The following is a 25,454-nucleotide window of genomic DNA, read 5'->3' as shown; positions in this document are numbered from 1 at the left end:
TAAAGATCTCACTTTGATTGTAGCTTCAATTAAAGATCTCACCTTGATTGTAGCTTGAGTCACAAAAATGAAAGCTTCCGACTATTCGTGTTCTCACTTTTCTAATATACTTTTTGTTTTTATTATTTCCATTGGATATTTTGTACCTTTTTCTTATGCTTATGTTTATGGACCGGGTCACTTTTGGGCTCGATTATTTGTAAATATTCTCTTTGTTTTTATGAATAAATGAGTCTCACCCGATTAAAAAAATGACTCGTTTCTTTTTAAAGTTTGTCAATTCAAATAGGATCTTTAATGAATATGTACTTTCTTCATTAGAAGATAAGATACCATGCACATTAATTAGGGTAACGTCTCTCAATTAAGTTTTTAATTTTTAATTACCTTTCTTGATTTAAACACCATATATGGTTTAAGGATTTGTTGATGGTTGAAATCCTGCTTGTCAGAAATTAAGCGAATAGTTAACCGAAATTGGGAACCTAGCATACACATTTATGGAAAAGTGATATTAACTAGCATAAAAATATGACAATTTTAGAAAGTTCATGTTTATTTCAAATTTTAAGTCTAGTTTCGAAGCAAAACTTAATACACATCAGGATCTTAAATACATTAATATTACATATATTGGTATTATATAACAAAACTGTTCGTTTTACTGTCTTGCCTTTCCCTAACTTACGTTACCACATTTGCCAATGATGAAAAGGGTGTAAAATATGTTGTAACCCTAATAGAAGGATGGAGATTCAATTTGTAGAAGTTAATTAACACTTTATCTGCTACACCAATCAAATAATCGGTGTACGAATGAGATCTATTCTTTATTAAATATTATTTATGGGCTTTACATTAATTGGGCCACAAATTAAATAATAAGTTACATTCTCCCAAATGGCTCAATGACCACATGACTATAATATACTAGTTTCTCGATACATGTGTTGCACGTCTCTCCAATGTAAATTTTATAGATCTGCTAGAAGATTAAATTATATTTAAACATGTGTGGTTTGAACTTTGGTTAGTATTGGTTAGCAAACTTCTAATGAATTCATAAATGACTAATTTAAGTCCAAATAAAAAACTTACAACAATAAATTTTCTTTATAGAAAATTGAATTAAATAATTTAATATAGAGGAACATAAAAATTAAAGAAAGAAGAACAAAACAACATATATATCATTTTAAAGAATTTAATAATAACAATATAGATGAAAAAAAGAAATATATAGAATCAGTACATAACTTTTTGAGTTGTTGTTGATATTGCTGCAACAGCCAATCAAAATCGCAGAGTCTTCTTCATCTATTCAAACTAAAGCACGAATCAAATAATACATACAATAGTGATAAGTGATTCACTACTATAATTATTGAATGAAAAGGATGGCCTTGGATAAGGGTCTCATGAAACAAAAAAAGATGAATTATGTAGATTAAAATGGAGGAGTACCAACAGATATATTGAAGTTTTAAATAAAACAGTTAGAGGTTATTACTATGAAAAAACGTGAGAGTTATAAATATTAATAAAATTAATTAAATAAATAATTAGATATGAGTTATGAAAATGAATATTTAATGCAAATAAAGGAGAAAAATAATAAATAAATTAATAAATAACGAACAAAAAAATTAGTACAAATAATATAAGTGTTTAAACCTGCAAAAAATACAAACAGTCTAAAATCAATAAGTCAATGAGAAATTATGCCAAAAAAAAGAGTAAGAAAGTGACACCAAAAACTAATATGAAAACGGAAAGAAGTAGAAGAGATGTAACTGCATTATTAATTTATTATAGTGATTATTACCAATATTTATCATCAAACAGTTTTGTACATTGTCATAAATGAAAAATTTAGATTTTAGATTTTATTAAAAAAATAATTTATTTCTTGTTTTAATGGTATTATTGTAGTAACTCAACTTTATAGTGTTATTTTGGTATTTCAACTTTTAACTTTTTTGTTCCCATTGTTAATAATATCATATAAAAGAGAACGCTAGGCCCACCTACCATTCCCCTTTCATGAAAAGTTATGATTTTTATAAATAGTTGTGACTTTTATGAAAAGTTGTTACTTATATGAAGAGTTGCGATGTTATGACCTTTTGGAAGGATTGTTAAATCATTTAAAATTTATTAAATATAAATTTATAAAATGATTCGAATTGTATTAAATTTATAAATATATTAGTCCAAATAAATATTATGGATTAATATAATTGGGTTAATTATTTAAGTACAATAAATATGGATTTAATTAAAGTCCAAATTGATTGATTTGGACTATAACACTACTAAAAAACTATCAAAAAGAGACGGAAAAGAGCGACGCAATCAATCTCGACGCTTTTCCAAAAGCAACAGACTATGTCGCCAAAAAGCGACGGACTGCGACGCTTTTGTTTTTTTAAAAAAATATTTATTTTTTGATGAATGTGACGCTGTCCGTCGCTTTTTTTATTTTAATTTTTTAAAAAAATTTAGAAAAGAGACGAAGTTCGTCACATTAATTAATTTTTTATTTTTTTAGAATCTTGAAAAGCGACAGACAATGAGACGCGGTCCGTCGCTTTTTTGGAAATAAAAATTTGAAAAATCCAGAAAAGCGACGAACTAAAGGACCCTGTCCGCCACTTTTCTGGGTTTTTAAAAAAAAAATTAAAAAAAAGCAACATACTAAAGGACCCTGTCCGTCACTTTTCTGGGTTTTAAAAAAAATAAAATCCAGAAAAGCGATGGATAAAACCACCATGTCCGTCACTTTTTCTGTAAATTTTTTGACAGCAGAAACTGGCAATTTTTGTTGCCCACCTACAAAAGCAATTCAATTCAATTCAGCCCCAATCAAACACACAAAATTATAAAGAAGCTACACAAAATATAAAACAACAAACTTAAATTAATAACACTCAAAAATATCTTAATCACAATTTAAAGACTTATAAAGTCTTTCAAAATTTATTTCAAAATTACAAATAGTTCATAAAGACTATATCTTATCAAGATTTCTAAAGTTCAACCTAATAATTAGTTCATAAATTCTATAAATCAAGATTTCTAAAGTTCACAACCTAAAGTTTAAAATCCTAGAATAATTCAAGATTTCTAAAGTTCACAACTTAAAGTTCTAAAATCACACAATAATTCAAGATTTCTAAAGTTCACAACCTAAAGTTCTAAAATCCAAAAATAATTCAAGATTTCTAAAGTTCACAACCTAAAATTCTAAAATCCCACAATAATTCAAGTTCTCTGAAGTTCACAACTTAAAGTTCTAAAATCCTACAAAAATTCAAGTTTTCTAAAATTCATAACTTAAAAGTTCTAAAATTCTACAATATTCAAGATTTCTAACGTTTCACAACCTAAAGTTCTAAAATCCTACAAAAATTCTAGCTCTCTAAAGTTCACAACTTAAAGTTCTAAAATCCTACAATAATTCAAGATTTCTAACATTCACAATCTTATAAAGTTCTAAAATCCTAAAAAAATTCAAGCTCTCTAAAGTTCACAACTTTAAGTTCTAAAATCCTACAATAATTCAAGATTTCTAAAGTTCACAACCTAAAGGTCTAAAATCCTACAATAATTCAAGATTTCTAAACTTCACAACCTAAAGTTCTAAAACCCTACAAAAATTCAAGTTCTCTAAAGTTCACAACTCAAAGTTCTAAAATCCTACAAAAATTCAAGTTCTCTAAAGTTCACAATTTAAAGTGGTAAAATCCTACAAAAATTCAAGTTCTCTAAAATTCACAACTTAAATTTCTAAAATTCTAGATTAATTCAAGATTTCTAACATTTCACAACCCAAAGTTCTAAAATCCTACAAAAATCAAGTTCTTTAAGGTTCACAACTTAAAGTTCTAAAATCCTAGAATAATTCAAGATTCCTAACGTTCACAACCTTATGAAGTTCTAAAATCCTACAAAAATTCAAGTTCTCTAAAGTTCACACCTTTAAGTTCTAAAATCCTACAATAATTCAAGATTTCTAAAGTTCACAACCTGAAGTTCTGAAATCGTACAATAATTCAAGATTTCTAAAGTTCACAACCTAAAGTTTAAAATCCTACAATAATTCAAGACTTCTAAAGTTCACAGCTTAATGTTCTAAAATCTCACAATAATTCAAGATTTCTAAAGTCCGCAACCTAAAGTTCTAAAATCCTACAATAATTCAAGATTCTAAAGTTCACAACCTAATTAAAGTTCTAAAATCCTACAAAAATTCAAGTTAATATCTAATTTCTAGAATTTGTAGGTTCAAGAATTTCCAAGTTCAAGAATTTCTAAGTTCAAGAATATAATTCAAGTAACCCAATTTCAACAACAATATAATACATATAAGCACAAATACAATGGCAAATTGAAAAATTCAACTAATCTCTAACTTCTACCTTCTAATTATTTGTTAGTTCTAACTTCTAATACTTAATTTACAATCATATATAAAAATCCCCGATTTTTCTAACTTCAACTTTCAAACTTACTAAAGTCAAGAACTTCTAAGTTGGAAAATTCAACTAATCTAATTTCAACTTTCATATACTATTTAATATTTTTCTAACTTCAGAGTAATCTAACTTTCATATAAAATTGAATGTTTTTCTAACTTCAACCGTCAAACATACTAAATTCAAGAATTTCAAAGTTGGAAAATGCAACTAATCTAACTTATAACTTCTAATTATTTGTTAGTTCTATCTTCTAATACTCAATTCACAATCATAATTTTTTTTTAAAACCCAATTTAGAAGAAAACCCTAAAATAAAAAATCTCCAATTCTCTACCTAACTAACAATAATCAAATATACAAATTAACAATTGAATAACACAATTCATCAAACAAAAAAAATATACTAATTTATAACAAATCAAATATTACTAGAATTGAAAAAAACTAAAATTAAACCCTAGCCTTAACAAGCTAAGGAAAAGAGGCAGTGGGGACGACAGGTGGCGGCGCCGACGGGGCAAGGTAGCAGCGGGACTAATGCTCAAGAAGAGAAGGGTGACGGCGGCATGGGGTGGTGTGGGGTGGCGTGGGGCAGCAGTGGCGGCTGAGCAACATTTAGGTTTTAGAGAAAAGGGAGAGAAGAGAGAAGAGAGATGGGAAAATAGGGGGAAAACCCATTTTCGGTTCAACATAATTTTAAAAAAGCGACGGACAGCGTCTCTTTGTCCGTCGCTTTTATAAAAAATATTTGACCAAAATTTTAACTAAAAAGCGACGGATTAAGAGACGATGTCTGTCGCTTTTTTAAAATGTTTGACTAGATATTTTGACCAAAAACCGACGGACTAAGAGATGTCGCCCGTCGCTTTTTATAAAAAACTAATAAATAAAATAAAATAAATTAAAATTGATGGACAACCTGGTTATTTTTTAATTTATAAATAATTATTTTTATTAAAAAGCGACGGACGGTGTCTCTATATATATTAAATAAATAATTATTAATTATACATATATTTAGCACAAAAATCCGCAAAAAAAGCGACGGACTAAGATATGACGTCCGTCGCTTTTTGTAAAATAATTTTTAAAATAATTATTTTTATTAAAAAGCGACGGACAGTGTGGCAAATGGCGTCGCTTTTTGGAGCGACGCAATCCGTCGTTTTTTGACAACTTTTTAGTAGTGTAATAAGCGCAGTTTGCTAATCCCAATTTCATCTCATCCTAGAGTCCCATTTTCTCAGTGCCACGTGGCATGCCAAGTCAAACAAGAAGCCAATAGGACCACGACACGTGTCAAAGATGACAAGTCCACTCTATAAATCTCATATGCCATGTCACTTAAATCTGATTGGCCGAAGGGGATCATATTCCTATCACAACTCCTCTATTCTAAAACTATAAATAGGGGTCCTCATAATCCAGAAAAGAGAACCAAGAATTCTAAACAAGAATCTAGAGAAAGCTCGTGGATCAAAAGCCACAAATTTCTCCATAAGCTACAAGTTTAATAATACAAGAATTTGAGAATTCAAGTGTTCAAGTTTAAGATTTGAAGAATTCAGGCGTTCAAGTTCAAGAACGATCAAGAACAAGACCACCAGATTCAAGATCAAGCTCCAAGCCCTTGAATTCAACTAGAAGTCAAGATCAAGATAAAGTTCAAGTCAAGATCAAGTTCAAGATCAAGATAAAGTTAAAGTCCAAGTTAATTGAAGATTCAAGAAAAAGCTCAAGAGCCTTTGAATTTATATTCGAAAAAGCGAATTTCAGAGGAATCATAGAGATTGTAACACTCAAACTTTGAAATAATAAAACGATTGTTGCATAATTTTCCGTTCTTGATTATTGTTATCTCGACGCAAAATTTTACTCTCAACAAATTCTAGCACACCCAGTGGAACAATCTCTACCTCTCATCTAAACATTTCGAGCATCACATAATATCAACATGTCTTCCACTATAGAAGAACAACTAGCAAGCTTAACTAAAGCAATTGAAGGCATGACAAAATGTGCACACGAACCAGATGCTAAACTTTCCAAGCTAACAAGTAAGATGGATAACATTATTGAGAAAAGATCGAGTCAAGCACCTCTGAAGCTTCCTGAAATTCAAGTCGAATGAGAGACTTGCGTAAAGCAAAGAAGGATTAAAGAAATTCATATCTCCGCTGAAGGTTTGATTCCAATTGATCAATTAAAGGACTTTTATCATAGAGGCTATCGAAGACAAATCTGAGTCTTCATTCAAATTTTCTCCCACATATGTAAAGCCATATACACAAAGGATCAATAACTTGGAAATGTCTGAGGGCTATCAACCTCCTAAGCTTCAACAATATGATGGCAAAGGAAATCACAAACAACATATAGCGCACTTTATTGAGACTTGCAATGATGCTAGGACACATGGTGATTATCTTGTTGAAGAGTTCGTTCCATATCTCAGAGAAAATGTGTCACAACCCAAGGCTACCCCTAGATGTGACATGGCATACAAGACTCTGAAAAGCCTCCTACTAGCCTCATAGCATATCATGACATAAGAACATAGGGAAAAATGCGAAAATTTTAAAACTTTTCTTTACAATCAAAATCTCTTATAAAAACCAAGTGGGAATCTACAACACTATGTCTCAAACCATATATAACACTTGAATACAATCTTAGGGACACAACCCTTACAAAAATCTAAAACATAAAAGAAAGACTGAAAGGACATAATGGTCAAGCCCTCAAGTACTATGAGGACTCACTAATCTTCTTCGTCTTGATCTACTATGGTCCTAGCCACGAGGGTAGAATTCGATATCTTCAAACCCTACACTTATAGAAAATGTAGAAATATGGGTTAGCACAAAAATGTACCAAGTACGGAAGTCATGCATAAAAATCCTTAAAACATGCAAAAAGGGACATTTTAGTTGAAACCATGCTATATGCCACTTTTGAACATCATCTTTGAAATAATTGGAGAATGTAGCTCATAAGACAACTCATGTATAATTCATCATAGCATAAAGGATATCATCATAATCATAGGCATAGTCTCCAACATAAACAAAATGCATACCCCAATCTTCACTAGACATAGTTCACATGCATAGTTAAATACCAAGATCATCTCATCATAATAGAACCATCACATAAGTATCCCTAGGTCATACTTGTGCAATGCATAGTTAGGATCCCATAATCCTATCTATACTAAGTATCACTTTTAGGTCACCATAATCATGTATAACATACCTTGACCTTATCCATAGCCAACACTCATAGACAAGGAGACATTCATGTTCATAGCTTGTAATAAGTAAAGTCACTCTTAGCAACAATCCATATCATGCATACACAATTTCATATATCTTCATGGCATAAGAAAACCACACCATAACACCCTTTTAAGTGTACTTGTGCAATGCATAAGTGAAGTCCCATGCCCCCACTCACACTAAGTAAAGCTCATTAAGAAGTCATAATTATTGTCCATGTTCATGTTCATAATTCATATAAAGCATGCATTAACTCATAAAGCATCAAGTCATAAGAGAACATACCACAATCACTCTCAAAGCCTACTTGTGCAATGCATGAATGAAGTCCCATACCTCCATTCATACTAAGTAGAACCTCTTGAGAAACCATAGTACATAACTCGTGTTCTTGTTCATTGTCCATGTTCTTGTTCTTGTTCATGTCATGGTTCATGTTGTTGTCATGTAGGGAAATAGCTTTAACCGACATAGACCACGTTGAGCTACATGAAATCCAGTGTCATTCCCCCACACCGAAAAGAGGTGTCTTACTTGCCTAAGGTAGGACTAGTTTATTTAGCTTAGGTGAATCCACTAGCTAAAGACCTATGTGGGCACATAGTTATGGGATAAGGAGATTGCTACTAGAAACCCAGACTGACTGAGGTAAAAGGCTTCCATCTCATGAGATAACTATTTTGGGAACCCGGACTGACTGGCATAAAAGGAATCCATTGGGAAGCCGGACTAACTGCGTAAAAGCTTTCACCTCATTTTCATATCCACTCGGTGCTAAGCATAATTTCCTTTAAGTTCATGTTTATGAAGGGTGACTTAACACTCAATCCAATATAACATGATGATATAGCTCATAGATTCATTAGGTGAGAATTGCCTTTCAACCTTAGAATCATTAATATGTGAGTAAATCTTTCACATCGTGTTTATAGCGAGTTAATGAGAATAGCCTTTCAATCAACACAATAACATCATAATAGTCCTAGACATTTCATGCATGGTCATGCGTAAGGGTATGGGGAGAATATTCTTTTAGACAATGACACAATTACCCAATAGTCATAGGATCTTCACTTTCTAAGTGAATCATGAGCTCATACATAATTCTTATCAACATGTACAAACCCTCATAATTTTCCCTTCAAAGGCTATGAATCAACTCAACCCAACCATCTAGAATTACTACATTAGATAAGGGGAATATCATGATTCAATAACTGAATCAACACCTTAGTCACATCATAGTTGTGTTTATGCATGGGGTGTGTGTGTGATTGTCCTTCCAATGACACAATAACAACACTATCTTCATAGACACTTTACTCTCAAAGTATTCATAAAACATACACATAATATCATAATCATGCATACCCATCATATCTTGCATTCAAGGATCATAGATCATGTTAAGTAAACACATCTAGCATTCACCATATTAGCCATGGATAGAATCATGACTCAAGTAAATCATTCATCATATGCATAAAATCATGTACTCATATTAAAGGTCATGTGGGTAAAGTCCTTTCACAATCATGTCATATACAACTCAACATACACAATAGCTGCTTTCTTAAGCCTTAACATCCTTAGCTTATTCACTTTAGCTTTTACCCCTAAAGCCCTAGGAGTCATCTTCACGTTACAAGCCTTACTCTCAAGCAATGCCTCACACGATCATTATGTATACTTAATTATCAAGGTAATATATCCACATGCCTCATTCTTGATCAGTTATAGTCATAAAGTATTATATAAACTAAATCTCAATATTACTCAACAATGATCCATCATATAAGCCCTAATTTAATTAATTCATGTCTAGAAGCTTTAGTTTTAAGTAATTCATATCTAGGTCATCTAATCTAAGGCAAGTCATAAACAAGTTCATCAATCTTAGAAGGTCACATCCAATCCCTCAATTTTCCTCTTTCATAACATAACACTAGATTGTATCAATTTCACCAAAGAATCTTAGGTTAATCAAGGATACATGTATGATCATACTAAAATCATGTAATTACACCATGAACAACCATTATTCACTTAATTGGGCCAATATACAACAATACCAACATTATGAAGTCAATTTAGTAAAGTGGGGGATTTCTTCATTAATCAATAATAAATAATCAATTCAATCATAATCCATCATAAATCAACCATTGAAAAAGTTTTGAAAGATAATCCATGACTTAGATTGAAACCCTAACTTTTGGGGGAAATTGGAAGCTTTGAAATCAAGTTTTGAAGGGACTATATGGGTAAAGGCTACCCATAGATGAAAAGACACCATACCTTATAAAGATCTCCCCATGAAATTGAAGATAAAATATGAACTCTTGAGCTCTAAACCTTGACTTCTTCTTCTCCAATGGAGGTTCCTAGAGAGAGAATTATTTGGAGAGGAGGTGGTTTCTTTTTTGGGTTTTGGGAATTATGAGTTGTAAAAGGGTGGTTAATGGTTTAAGAGGTCTTAAATAAGTTAAATAAAACAATATAAACCATCCTCATTCATTAATTAATTAATTTGAAATTTACAACCTTGCCCTCAACTTGGCCGAGAATGGACAGCAACACAGGCACATCCACGATCCAGGACTCACGAACCGTGAGTGGGGTCACTCCCCATCCTGCATGTCCGTGGATAGTGGCTGCAACTCTAAAATTGGGGGTCTTGACCTACGAAGCCTACCCACGAGGCGTGGAGGGACCTACTCCCCGTAGGTCCCATTCGTGGGTCATGCGATTTGGCAGAATTTTTGTTCTTGGGCAGCTTTGGGGGTTAGACTTTAGGATCCTCCTCAAGGACCCTTGGTTGGTCCTTGGGGAGTTGTACCTTGACGTTCAACCTCTAAACCCCTCAAACTAAGCTCGGGGAATCATTTTACAACATAAAACCCCACATCAAACTCAACAACAACCTGTAAGGCTCTAGTTTCACCTACTAGTTTTTCGAGGTGTTACATTATCTCCCCCTTGGGAATATTCATCCTCGAATGACACTTTAAACACTTTACAGAATTAAAGACTCAATACTAGCAACCCATCATGCATGAAACATCTAAATGCACATAAACAAGGAGAAAACGTCACTCCATCTCAATATACTCAATGTAACACAAGGAAGTAGGAACTACATCTAACAACCTAATTATGCATGAGATTCTCATAACTAGTTATGTTCAATGAGGAACTTCCATATCCTAGTCATAACATGCTCAACATACTCTCATGGAGCTCATATGCAATTTACTTCTCAAAAAGCATTTTATTCAAGGAGGAATTTCTCAACTCCCAACTAAAGCATGCTCATATATTCTCCTCATGAAGTACAATAGGCATCTCTTACTCAATGTACTACAACATGAATAAAACAATTCACATAAACTCATTTTCTTTCAAAACACAAGTTTTCATGAACATGCATTATACAAGGAAGTCATGGTAACACATAAGCACATAACAACATTGCTAGCTAGGCATACCATCTCCCCCTTGGGAGTGAACCTATAAAAACTCTTCTAAACATCATCTATCACATAATCATAGGAGCAAGTACCTTTTTCCAACTAAAAGCAAGCTCAACACAACATTATGGAGCCAATATGTCATTTCATCAAAAGCATAACAAAGCATGTTCACCAAATCATCTCATGAAGTCAAATATGCCATCATCATACTAAAATGCACAATCATCATGAAGAACATATAAATCATGAAAAACTCATCTTATATAAAAACAATAATCTCTCAAGAACATGCATAACATAAGGAGTTCATGGCAATTTTCTAAAACATTCATGACTCCTAGGCATAAAACAAGACAAAAAAGAAACTATTGGTCTCAAGCTAGAATAGGAATAGAAAAAAGGGATGAGGATATCGGGAGTCTCAATCAATCTTGCTATCTAAGCACATCATCTCCCCCTTGGGAGTAAGCCCGTTACCAAGACCTCAAATACTACTCCTTTCAAACAATCCCCAAAGCATCACCAAAACTCATAATAACCTTACTAGTTTCTAAATCAATAGGGGTCTAATAACCATGCATCCAAACCCTACCAAGGTTAACAAGAGTAACTGATGAGTCCACAAATTGGACTCATTTAGGGTTTTATTTTGATAGAAATAGTGTTCTCGAATGCTTATTTTGTCTCAATATCTGATAAAAACTCTTAAGTTTCAGGTATTTGAAGTTTTAGTGTAAGCATGGACACTTAGGCACAAAAAGGCTGAAAAGAACGAAGAAGCTGAAGCAATGAGCATCGCCAAGAACCTTTGGTGATTCGTCGAAAGGACAGACTCCGCCCCTTGTTCCAGTATGCGAAACCTTAAAGGAAGAGGATCACAAAGGCGATGAAAGGAGCAGTCGGAGCTTCTCCGAATAGTTCTGTGAAGCAGTACTATACCGCCCAATGGTCCAGAACGTGATGATGTTGTGGGCAAGCACTCAACGGTGATGAGACAGAAGAAGGGCGAGCTGCCGAGTCATTCGGCGGACTCGACTAACCTCACCGAACTATCCGCCTGCACTAATTTATGATGGCTATAAATACTAAACTCTTTATTAATTTTACAAGTTTTGAACCATTATTATTATTTTCAGAATAAAATAGTACGTTTTTGGATACTTCTTCTTAAGTTTGGAGAGGGTTTTGTGGGAGACTTGAAGAGAGAAGGATTTCATCTTCCCCAAGTTGGAAGTGGGTCTTCTCCATTCTTCTTCCTTTTCTTAAATCAAGGTTTAATTTCTTATACCCATTTAATTTTAGTATCATTTTAGGTGTATTTTGTTATTTTTTGATGTGTGGCTAAAAGCCCCCCATTTTTGGGGTGTGATTTAGCAAATATGTGTTGACACTGTTGTTGGGTCTTGCTTGCTGATAGGGTAGATGTATTTTAATGGTGATTTCACCTAGTGGTTGTGGTTTAATTGAATGGTCTTGTATTTGCAAATACAAAACCACCCATGTGTTTTCGGCTTGCTCAAGAGGGAGGTCGCGAAACCAAGACCACTAGATTGATGGCCTAAGGAGTGGGTCGACATGAGGTTCAGCCCGAGAGGGTAAGCCCTAGTCCCATATCCTAACACTCAGCTCGAGAGAGTGAGTGGGGTAAGGTGTAGGTTGGTCTTCATGCGGAAAATGAGTGTCAAAGAGGAACCCATTTGAAACGGGGTAAGTTGCCCGAGAGGGAACTTATTTCCATCTAAAGCTTAGCTTAGTTACTATTATCTTGCAAATTTCTTATTGAAAGCATGTACTCAACGATTTATCTCAACTTGTATTGCAGTCACACCCCAAGAACATTTCCCCATACTTGATTTTCTAGTTAATGTTTGTTATTTTTACTACTTGTGACAAAACCCCCAATTGATATTCGACACTTTCGTGTCACCCCCTTTAATTTACCATATTTTTGTTCGTTAATGTCTTTAGCTACGACTAGTTAGAGCTTAATTTTATTTTTCTATCAATTCTCAAAATCACTCCCTTGGGACACGACCCCAACCTTTAGTTGGGTTACTATACTATCGACAATCGTAGACACTCATAGCGTAGGTTAGTGTCGTTGGTCACGATAAGCAATCAAAATGGTGTCGTTTCCTGTGTTATTTGAGAATTTTTAGATTAGTAAAATTTTTGTTCTTCTTAGTTGTAGTCTACTTACCTAATTTTCAGTTTTATTTTGAGTATTTGTGTGCCACAATAGCACATATGAGTGCAAACGGTGAGAATAGTTGCCAAGCAGGCCACTCAAGGGGTGGTGTTTTTCATCGAGACAATATCGATGATACTAATAGTGTTTATAACTCTAATGACATGGGTGAGATGGGTGAAATTTGCATACCACAAACTGTCAGAAAAGTAATGTTCGAAGTTACCAGCGCAACACTCTAACTCATACAAACTAGAGGTTTATTTGGAGGGTTAGAACATGAAGACCCACACAAACATGTACGAAGCTATGTGGAAGTGTGCACCCCTTTATCATTCAAGAACCAATCTCAAGAATCCATATGGTTTCGCTTATTTCCATTAACATTGACTGGGGGAACTACTAAATGGTTGGCTGAGCATCCCAACAAATCCATTAAATCATGGGAGGAGCTAGTTATGGCGTTTCACGAAAGATTCTTTCCCCCCATCAAGAATGATGAAGCTGAGAGATGATATTTAGAATTTCAAGCAAAAGGAAAGTGAACCAATTCACGAGTCATGGATAAGGTTCAAGAGATGTTTGCCTAAGTGTCCAACACATGGAATGCCAGGTGAATTATTGCTCCAATACTTTTACCGTAGTTTGGACTCGGTTAATAAAGGGATAGCTGATCAATTCGTGCAAAGAGGAATAATGGTACAATCATTTGAAGTAGCCACATTTCTCCTAGATGGTATGACTAAAGTGAACCAGGCAGGTATACCAAAGATGATCAAGTTTCCCCATTATGTTTCTGGTTAACGCAAGAGCAGATCGAAAAAGAAAGGGAGAGGGACAAAAACATCAAGAAGATGTTATCTCAAATGGAAATTCTACAAGAACATATGAACGGGACACAGGGAGTTTTTCGAGTTGAGAAGGGTTCTTCTTCTGGTTACTCAAGACCGGGAGAGAATCAAGGTTGGAACTCCAGAAGATACGAGGAGGGTTTCCACCCACGCTATCAACCGCGGGGTGGGAATCAAGGTTGGAATTATTATAGTGGCGAAGAACCAAGGAGATATTGGCAAGATGGGACTGAGCAGGATGATCAAGAGGAAGACCATACTCATTTGAGTGAAAGTTTGAAATCTAAAGGGAATGCAAGTAGTCCTCGGGTAAACGATTTTTTATCGTGCATACTCAATAAAGTTGAGGGCTCTAATGATTTGCTAAAATGGATGAAAGATGACTTTTTATCATTGAATAGTAAAGTGAAATATCATGTTGATGCCATCAAAATGTTGGAAGGTAAATTGAGTCTATTATCAGCTCAATTAACGTCCAAAACACCGATGGACTATAATGAAAGAGAGTTGGATGTGGTTACCCGTAGCGGTAAAGTGGCAATAGGGAATGTGATGGAAAATAAGGATCCCCAAAAACATGAAGAGGGCCAATGTGTGGAGGAACAAGATTTACCTATTCGACAAAACCACACTAAAGAACCACAGAAGGAAGCAGAGAAACAAGTTCAAGTTCCAAAAGTCATAGACCCTTTACCAAAGATACCTCCACCATTTCCCCCAACGTTTGAAAAAGAAGAATGAAGATGAGAAGTTTAAGAAATTTTTGTCAGTATTCAAGAGCTTATCGATTAACCTCCCTCTAGTGGAAGCATTGTTGGAAATGTCGGGACACGCCAAATTCATGAAAGAACTGGTTACAAAGAAAAGGAGTTTGGACTATGATACGATTCAGGTCCCCCATAGTTGCCATGCAATTATGACAAATGATTCAATCATTAAGAGAGAAGATCCTAGGGCATTCACAATTTCGTGCACAATTGGCATGCTCCAATTCGCTAAAGCTTTGTGCGATTTAGGAGAAAGCATCAACTTGATTCCCTATGCAATATACAAGCAACTTGGTTTGGGTGAACCAAAGGCAACCACAATGAGGCTCCTTATGGCTGATCGATCAATCAAGCACCCACTGGGTACACTCTATGACATAATGGTAAAAGTGGATCAGTTCATCTTTCTACCTGACTTTGTGATTCTAGATTATGAGATCGATGCTGAAATCCCCATTAATTTGGGAACGCCATTCTTAGCTACGGGAGAGCATTGGTGGATGTTGAACGCGAGAAATTGAAATTTCATGTGAACGATGATGAGGTGACCTTCAATATCTATAAATCCATGAAGCAACCAAGTAATATCCATGTGGTGTCTACTGAGGATGTGATAGATGAGGCAGTGGCAAGTGTGAGTCATTTAATGCGCAAGAATGAACCCCTTGAATCTGTACTTACCAATTATGATGAATCTGAAGTTCAAGGTTACGAGGAAGTGGTAGTTTCTTTATCAGGATTAGGTGCATATTCAAGGAATCCAATCAAGTTGGATATCGACCTAAAAAATAGAGAAAGTCCTTCTGCAAAGCCATCAACAGAAGAACCACCAAATCTGGAGTTAAAAGCCCTACCCTTTCATCTCAAATATGCCTTTTTAGGAGCCAATAATACTTTACCGGTAATTATCGCCGCCGATCTTCTTGAAAGGTAGGTGAAATTGCTCATTGAAGTACTGCGGAAGCATATAAAAGCTATTGGATGGACAATAGCCGATATAATAGGAATTCCTCCTGGCATTCGTACTCACAAGATTAGGCTCGATAGTGAATGTAAACCTAGTGTGGAACATCAACAGAGATTGTACCCTCCAATGCAAGAAGTGGTAAAAAAGGAGATCATCAAGTGGCTAGATGCGGGAGTGATCTACCCTATAGCAGATAGTAAGTGGGTAAGTCTGGTGCAATGTGTACCAAAAAGGGGGGTATAACTGTAGTCCCAAATACAAAAGGAGAACTTGTACCAACAAGACCAGTGATTGGGTGGAGAGTATGGATGGATTACCGTAAGCTTAACTCATGGACCGAGAAAGACCATTTTCCAATGCCTTTTATGGATCAGATGCTTCACCGATTATCAGAAAGAGGGTGGTATTATTTTTTGGATGGGTACTCCGGCTACAATCAAATCTCTATTGCGCCGAAAAATCAAGAGAAGACCACTTTTACTTTCCCTTATGGAACATTCGCATTCAAAAGGATGACATTCGGGCTATGTAATGCCCTAGCAACATTTCAACGTTGCATGCTGTCTATTTTTGCAGATATGGTCAAAGACTCTATGGAGGTGTTCATGAACGACTTCTCAGTCATAGGGGATACGTTTGAAGAGTGCTTGACTCACTTAGGACAAGCACTCCAAAGATGCGTTGAAACAAATCTGGTTCTAAATTGGGAGAAATGTCACTTTATGGTAAAAGAAGGTATTGTTCTTTGGCATAAGGTGTCACAAAAGGGGCTGGAAGTTGACAAGGCCAAAATTGAGGTCATTGATAAATTACCCCCGTTGATTTCAGTAAAGGGAGTTCGCAGCTTCTTGGGGCATGCAGGATTTACAGAAGGTTCATTAAAGACTTATCAAAGATTGCACTCCCATTATGCAAACTCTTGGAGAAGAAAGTGAAATTCCACTTTAATGATGCTTGTGTGGCTGCATTTCAGTGTTTGAAAGAGAAACTAATATCCACTCTGATCATCATCAGCCCTAATTGGTCCGAATCTTTTGAGTTAATGTGTGATGCTAGCGATATGGTACTGGGGGTTGTGTTGGGGCAAAAGCGCAACAAACTGTTTCACCCAATCTACTATCGAGCAAGACTCTAAATAGTGCCTAACAGAATTATACAGTCACAGAACAAGAGTTGCTTGCAATAGTCTATGCATTTGAAAAATTCAGGGCATACTTGCTAGGCACCAAAGTAATCCTACACACTGATCATGCTGCACTCCGGTACTTGATGGCAAAGAAAGATGCAAAACCACGATTGATTAGGTGGGTACTACTATTACAAGAATTTGATTTCGACGTAAAAGATCAAAAAGGATAAAAAAATCAAGTGGCTGATCATTTATCAAGGTTGGAAGCAAGGTCGAATGTTGAGCATGAGGTTGACATAGATGACTCTTTTCCCGATGATTGGGTGTTTGCAATATCCCTCAAGCATACGCCATGGTATGAAGATTTTGCAAATTACATTGTGTGTGGGCTGATGCCAGATGAGTTGACTTTTTACCAACATAAAAGATTCATGTTCGATGTTAAAAAGTACTTTTGGGACGAACGATACTTGTTCCGAGAGTGTGCTGACCATGTTATCTGAAGGTTTATTCCAGAAGAAAAAGTGGTAGAAATTCTTTATGCTTGCCATACATCTCCAGTGGGAGGTCACCATGGTGGTATTCGCACCGCTACTAAAGTCCTCCAGAGTGGATACTACTGGCTGTCACTCTACAAGGATGCACATGAGTTTGCAAGGAAATGCTTTAAATGTCAGCAGCAAGGTGGAGTGTCTAGAAGACACAAATTACCTCTCACTCCTATTTTAGAGGTCGAGTTATTCGATATATGGGGGATCGATTTCATGGGCCCATTTGTGAGCTCGTTTAGAAATAAACATATCTTAGTGGCTGTAGATTATATTTCCAAATGGGTGGAAGCCATCGCACTTCCAAACAACGAAGGAAAAAATGGTGTCCAATTCCTGAAACGCTACATCTTTGCAAGATTTGGCACTCTGAGAGCAATCATTAGCAATGGGGGATCCCACTTTTGCAATAAGTGGTTCTCAATGGCACTGAACAAATATGGGGTGAAACACAAAGTAGCAACCCCATATCATCCCCAAACAAGTGGCCAAGTCAAAGTGTCGAGTTGGGAAATCAAAAGCATATTGGCAAAGACGGTAAATATCAACAAAACTGACTGGTCTAGGAAACTCGATGATGCACTATGGGCATATCGAACTACTTACAAAACACCTATCGGGATGTCTCCATATCAGTTGGTTTATGGTAAGTCTTGTCATTTGTTCGTCGAGTTAGAACACAAAGCATTGTGGGCATTGAAAGCTTTAAATTTGGACTGGTCAAAAACTTCAAGGGAGAGAGTGGAGCAGCTGAATGAACTAGATGAATTGAGACTCAGATCATATGAAAGTTCAGCCATCTATAAAGAGAAGATGATGAAATGGCATGATGCTTGGATACTCAAGCGAGACTTCAAGGTAGGAGATTGGGTTTTGCTATACAACTCGCAACTTAGACTCTTCCCCGAAAAACTCAAATCTAAATAGTCTGGACCGTTTAGAGTAACGTGAGTGTTTGTCAATGGTGCCATAGAAGTTGAAGATCAGGAAGGACCTCCATTTACAGTGATCGGTCAACGTCTAAAGGCGCTGCTGCGTGGAAATGGTATATTTGGAAGACGTCTGAAGGCTCTGCTGCATCGTGCCGCGACATTAACCAAGGCACTGTTTGGGAGGCAACCTAAAAATCCCTTTAATTACTTTATCTTTATTAGTATCAAGTATTTATTTCCTGGTAATAGAATGGTATGTTGTTGGTGCAAATGAAAGTACGCAAAGTGTTTGAAAAAAGTGAAGGATGGCAAACAATAGATCATGTCAGCGAGCCACCGAAAGGGTCGGTGAATCCGACCCTATCCGCCATTTGACTCAAGACATCATCAACATTGTAGTCTGTAAAACTCGGTGAGATTTGAAGATTATTTGCGACTCGCCGACTATTTCGGTGATCACGCTAAAAACCATCGTTTGGACCTTCACAATGACTGAAGATTCTATAAAACTCAGCAAGTCGAAGGCTCACTTAGCGAATCCCCAATAGGTTTGGCGATCATAACTAATGTCACCGAATGAGTGAATAACTGGACGGTTTTTGGAAGCAACAGGTTTAAAAGTCCTATTTCATTCATTTTTTCTCACTTTTTCATCCTAGCAAACTCACACCCGCACTCTAGCCTTTTATTTATTGCACTTTTAGAATATTTTAGCTATTGGATTGTGCTTGGAGTTGGATTGCATTATTGCCTAGCACTCCATTAGTATCTATTCGGCATAAAAGGTTGGTAACTCAATTTGAGGAAAAATATTTTTTACTTGTGGTGGGGTGAGTCCTACCTATGTGTGCTACTTTTGCTCGTGTTTGTATATATTTGGGTTGTTCTGTTTATTACTATTTTTACACTGTTTTTGTGGATGTTTGAGCTCATGGCTCTCTTTTATTTTTAATTGCAAACAATTTTGACCCTTCCAAAAAATTTCAATTTTTCACACATTTTTGCCACCCCTCGTGAGTAGAATGTGGCTGTTCTTTTGCAAAAAACAATTGAGTCTCGATTTCGATCAATACCAATGACTTGAATAGTGCTCTCAATTGAACGAACATGAATGTACGGCTACGATGAGGCCAAATGAAATTGCATAGATAATAAGTGAACTCTTTGCATCTCGTTGTGATTAGCCATTTAACAAATTGATTCCCTTGTAATGACCGTTGCATACTAGCGAAAGTGTGTAGTCTTGCTTGACTTAAGTGTCGATGTGTGATTAGCTTTCTTTGAAACTTAATTAATAAACCTAGAATTTTCCCTGTTAGTCTGATTGATTTAGAAAGATGTCCTCTTTTGAGATGATCTTAGGCAACTTTAAAGAGTGTGAGCCAAATTTGACATATACCTCTTTTGTGGCCTACCCGTGAGTGTGTGAAACTCTTTTGAACACCCTTTGAGCCTTCCCTTTCTTTGGAAGAACCTTGATGAACCCTAGACCTTACTTGCACCACTACCTACAATCCTCTTGAGTTGTGGTTTAGCGAATAGCCAACTTAGGCCAAAATCCTATGTTGGGGGTGTGGTGAAAGGGAAAAGGAGAAGTCAAGAAGTGCAAGAAAAGTCCCCCTTAACCCATGGTATTGCATAAAAATGGAACCCCTTCAATTCAATTCAAAAAAAAAAATGAAATGTGGAATAAAGTACGAAGGGAATCGGGTTCAAGCAATCCATGGAGGAGAATAAAAAAGGTGACTTAGAAGCACTAGGAAAAGAATTGATAAAGGAAAAAAAGGGAATGTCTTGACAATGCCACAACTCACGAGGAAAAAGTCACTGAGCCTAAATGATCATACCTTTGCACTCAGCCCCATTACAAGCCTTAGAAAAACCTTTTTGATCTTGAGTAAGCCGAATCAAAAGTCGATTAGAAAATAAGGGCAAACCTATGGGTGAAAACATGCATTATGTTCCTCTTTTTTGAGTGTGAGTGTTGCATCTGATTCCTGATCTTGAATTGATTAACCTCTGTGTGTGAATATGGAATCATTCTTCATGTAAGGGCATTTAGATACTTTTTGTTGAGCTTGAACTTGCACAAGTAGCAAGTATTGCGAGCATGAGAATCTTCGGTAATGGTGTGTCACAACTTGAATCTTTGAGTACTCAATTGATCCTTGCATAAGTAATTGAGTCTTGTTGTGTGCACTCATGATTGAGGCTTGTGTAACACTTTTTGAGACACCTTTTTTGAACGGCTGAACTCAAATTTGCTTGAGGACAACCAAAAGTTTAAGTTGGGGGTGTTGATGAGTTCACAAATTGGACTCATTTAGGGCTTTATTTTGATAGAAATAGTGTCCTCGAATGCTTATTTTGTCTCAATATCTGATGAAAACTCTCAAGTTTTAGGTATTTGTAGTTTTAGTGGAAGCAAGGACACTTAGGTGCAAAAAGGAACAAAAAGGAACAAAAAGGCTGAAAAGAATGAAGAAGTTGAAGCATGAGCATCGCCAAGAACCTTTGGCGATTCGCCGAAACGACAGACTCCACCCTTTGTTCCAGTATACGAAGCCCTGAAGGAAGAGGATCAAAAAGGCAATGAAGGGAGCAGTCGGCGCTTCGCCGAATAGTTCCGCAAAGTAGTACTACACCGCCCAATGGTCCAGAACGTGATGATGATGTAGGCAAGCACTCAACGGTGATGAGACAGAAGAAGGGCGAGTCGCCGAGTCATTCGGCGGACTCGACTAACCTAGCCGAACTATCCGCCTAGACTAATTTCTGATGGCTATAAATACTAAACTCTTTATTAATTTTACAAGTTCTGAACCATTATTATTATTTTCAGAATAGAATAGTACGTTTTTAAATATTTTCTCTCAAGTTTGGAGAGGGTTTTGTGGGAGACTTGAAGAGAGAAGGATTTCATCTTCCCTAAGTTGGAAGTGGGTCTTCTCCATTCTTCTTCCTTTGCTTAAATCAAGGTTTAATTTCTTATACCCATTTAATTTTAGTATCATTTTAGGTGTATTTTGTTATTTCTTGATGTATGGCTAAAAACCCCCATTCTTGGGGTGTGATTTAGCAAATACGTATTGATATTGTTGTTGGGTCTTGCTTGCTGATAGGGTAGATGTATTTTAATGGTGATTTCACCTAGTGGTTGTGATTTAATTTAATGGGTTTGTAGTTGCAAATACAAAACCACCCATGTGTTTTCGGCTTGCTCGAGGGGAGATCGCGAAACCAAGACCACTAGACTGATGGCCTAAGGAGTGGGTCGACATGAGGTTCAGCCAGAGAGGGTGAGCCCTAGTCCCATGTTCTAACACTCAGCTCGAGAGAGTGAGTGAGGTAAGGCGTAGGCTGGTCTTCATGCGGCAAATGGGTGTCCGAGAGGAACCCATTTGAAACGGGGTAAGTTTCCCAAGAGGGAAATTATTTCCATCTAAAGCTTAGCCTAGTCACTATTATCTTGCAAATTTCCTATTGAAAACATGTACCCAACGATTTATCTCAACTTGTATTGCGGTCACACCCCAAGAACATTTCCCCATACTTGATTTTCTTGTTAATTTTTGCTATTTTTACTACTTCTGACAAAACCCCCAATTGATATTTAACACTTTCGTGTCACCCCCTTTAATTTACCTATTCGTTAATGTCTTTAGCTATGACTAGTTAGAGCTTAATTTTATTTTTCTATCAATTCTCAAAACCACTCCCTTGGGACACGACCCCAACCTTTAGTTGGGCTACTATACCATCGACGATCATAGACACTCATACTGTAGGTTAGTGTCGTTGCTCACGATAAGCAATCAGTAACGCTATGGGACAAGGAAATCATGGGACTCATATAATATCCAAGACTCCACAATCATGAAACAAGTCAAGGAGGACTTATTATCTTAAGCTAGTTGAGGAATAGAAGGGAATAAAAGTATATTTGTACATCATTGGCCCTTGGCCTCCCAAGTAGCACCCTCAACTAAAACCCCTACTATATACCACTCCTCAACATTCTCATGGAAGCACTTCCTTACTCTTATACTTCTTAACTTGCCGGTCTAAGATCCCAATCGGTACTTCTAAATTAGAGAGGTTCTCATTTAGCAACTCTAGCTCACAAGCAACCTTACCAACACCACTCAAAGTCTCATATGAGCCTACCAAACCGGGACTAAACTTCTCAAACTCACTAAACCTCTTAGGTGAGAATTTCAAGCCAATCCAAATCATGAACATCTAGAACACTCAATGACCTTGATATCTAAGCACATTATATCCCCCTTGGGATTAAACCTACACGGACTTTTTTAAGCACCATTTCTTTCAACTTCTAAGGTCGGAGTAAGTTATCACTCAACTTTTCACATCTATCACACAAGGTGGTTCTAAACCATGAAGAATTTACACTTCTATCCTTATTTAACGAAGTCTACTCATTCAACATTTCTAGGCATCACTTAAACACCACTATTGATCAAGTCCTCCAACACATCATAAAACTCATTATGGCTAACTTGGATTCTACCAACAAACACATATAACCATAATTAAGTGATACGCTCAAATTACACCTCCCTACAGAAGTATAAGCGATCATTATCAAGTAAAGAACCCAACTTGTAGGTTGGGGTCGATCCCACGAGGAAAATGGTTTAGACTGTACTTTAACCAACAATTATATTCAATTAGTCAAATTACTTCCAGAAACATGTAATTAAAGGGGGATTTGTTTGTGTGAAACAAATAGTAAGAATTTAATAAGTAATGAGTAATAAAAACTCAATTTTGGTTGTTATCAAGATAACATAAATAATTAGGGTATACGTGTTCCCCACAAGCTCATAACGCGATAATTATAGTAACAACAATCTTTTCCTAGTGTATTACATGCAAAGTGATAAGTTAGGTATCTCTAAATCCTTGGTCCGGCATCTAGAGAATTTCACCTCGCACCTTGGTCCGGCTACGTGTGTATAATCTACTAACCCTTACCTTTACCTCATATTAGACATCATAATCGATGTTTGGCTTAGTTATTACTTCTCACTAATCGACACTAGCCTATTAGATAATATCACACTAAATCTATGTTGATAATTCTTTTCTTGTTGATTACCTCCTTGGTCCGGCAAGTAGCAACAAGGCGAGTTCTAACGCGTGCACTCGATAAAAAGACTTCTAAATGAAAGAATTATCAGTGCATGCAAAACACTATTCAAGAATTGCTTATTTACTATTCAGAATTTGTTAATCGCTCATGGTTCCCACAACCTTAGTTGTGGAATTAGTTACCCATATTAGCAAGAACACAATTCATAGTTTTAGATGAAGAAATCATGAACTTACGTAAAGAGAATAATAAACCCAGAAATTCAACTTGAATTGCAAAGCCAAAGTCTTCAAAAGAACTTAGGAAATTAATAATTGCTAGAGTTGCAGATTAATCTCCAAAGTCACAAAGTAAAACTAAAATAATAATGTCTAAGCCCCAAAAACGAGGTTTACATGCCCTATTTATAGAAAAAAAATCCTAAATTAAAAAGGAAACAAATTAAGGAAAGTTTGTTCAGACACGCGTCTTCATTTCACGAGACTAACTTACGGACCGTCGATGGGTCTACGGTCCGTAAGTCCCTTCCATCAGCCAGGACTTAGAAAATATTTCAGCTTCCAACAAATTAGCTTCTCTAAAGCAAACGACGGACTTGCAGTACGGACCGTAGATCGATCTATGGTCCGTCAATCCCCTCCGTAGCTCCACACTTAGAATCTTCAAAAATCAGGTACTGGAACCCTCCCAGTATCAATCTACGAATCAATCAGTACGGTCCGTAGATCAATCTACGGACCGTCAATGTCCTCCATGGTTCCACACTTGGTCAGATTTCCCTGATTTGTCTTCCATATCTTGCCTGCTGATCTACGGTCATCACCTACGGACCGTCAATGGACCTATGATCCGTAGATCACCTCCGTGAATGCCCTTTTTCTGCATTTCTTTCAGCTGTCTCTATACTTCCGCGCCTGAATATCTTTCCTACAAAATACGATAAAAACACATAAAAACCAATACAAAAAGGCCCTAGACACACACAAATTGTAAGTGAAATGTATTAGAAATATTGTAAACTCATGGTATATCAACACTCTTAACTTAAATTCGTTGTTTGTCCTCAAGCGACGCACTGCGACTCTAAACGACATTTGTATAGACGCAAACATTTCAGGCCCAAGCAATCACATGGCTCTCTACCCCCCTCACTTTTCCGGTGCAACTTCGTTCTCTTAGACTCGACAATCTAATCCATGCGGATCAAACCATGAGACAGATCGATCAACTGACACACAACATACACCTTCTCACTGTCACCAAGGTACCTGTAGACACGTATTTTTGATCGAACTTAAAATTTTATACCATTTTTAGAGCTGAAATATTTTTATAAATATAAATAAATATTTTGACTTTTATCTTATTTTTATTAAGTTTATTTTAAAAGATTTGAAAACAACAAAATAGAATCACCTTTTAAGGTAAGTTTTATTGTCAATTGTTTAGAAAGAAATGGAAGATTACAAAAATCTATATTTGAAATTAAGTTTTTATAAATAAGCTAGTATTATTTAATTGATCTTATCTTATAGCTAGTTGACTTTTTCTTAGATTTTTATTAATTTTAAATAATTAGTTGATATGCTATTATAATCTATTATTTTAAGAGTAAAATAAAACTAAAACTAAAGTAAATAAAAAATAACCTAATTAATCTAACAAACCTACCCCACTCCTATACCTACCAAAAGACATACTACACGTAAGAAAATAAAAGGAAA

General features: G+C 35.8%; 1 protein-coding gene across 1 annotated transcript; it reads left to right on the top strand.

Annotated features, from left to right (window-relative positions):
- The first annotated feature begins 15,091 nt into the window (after positions 1-15,091).
- On the top strand, positions 15,092-15,559 carry LOC125869747 (uncharacterized). Its single transcript, XM_049550189.1, has one exon. It carries the CDS (start codon positions 15,092-15,094, stop codon positions 15,557-15,559), a length of 468 nt encoding a protein of 155 aa, XP_049406146.1.
- Positions 15,560-25,454: the final 9,895 nt, after the last annotated feature.

This window comes from Solanum stenotomum, chromosome 7, assembly GCF_019186545.1.
Source record: "Solanum stenotomum isolate F172 chromosome 7, ASM1918654v1, whole genome shotgun sequence".
NCBI classification, from domain to species: domain Eukaryota; kingdom Viridiplantae; phylum Streptophyta; class Magnoliopsida; order Solanales; family Solanaceae; genus Solanum; species Solanum stenotomum.
Note: the sequence above shows the minus strand (reverse complement) of the source record. Positions and strands in the feature narration are given on the sequence as shown.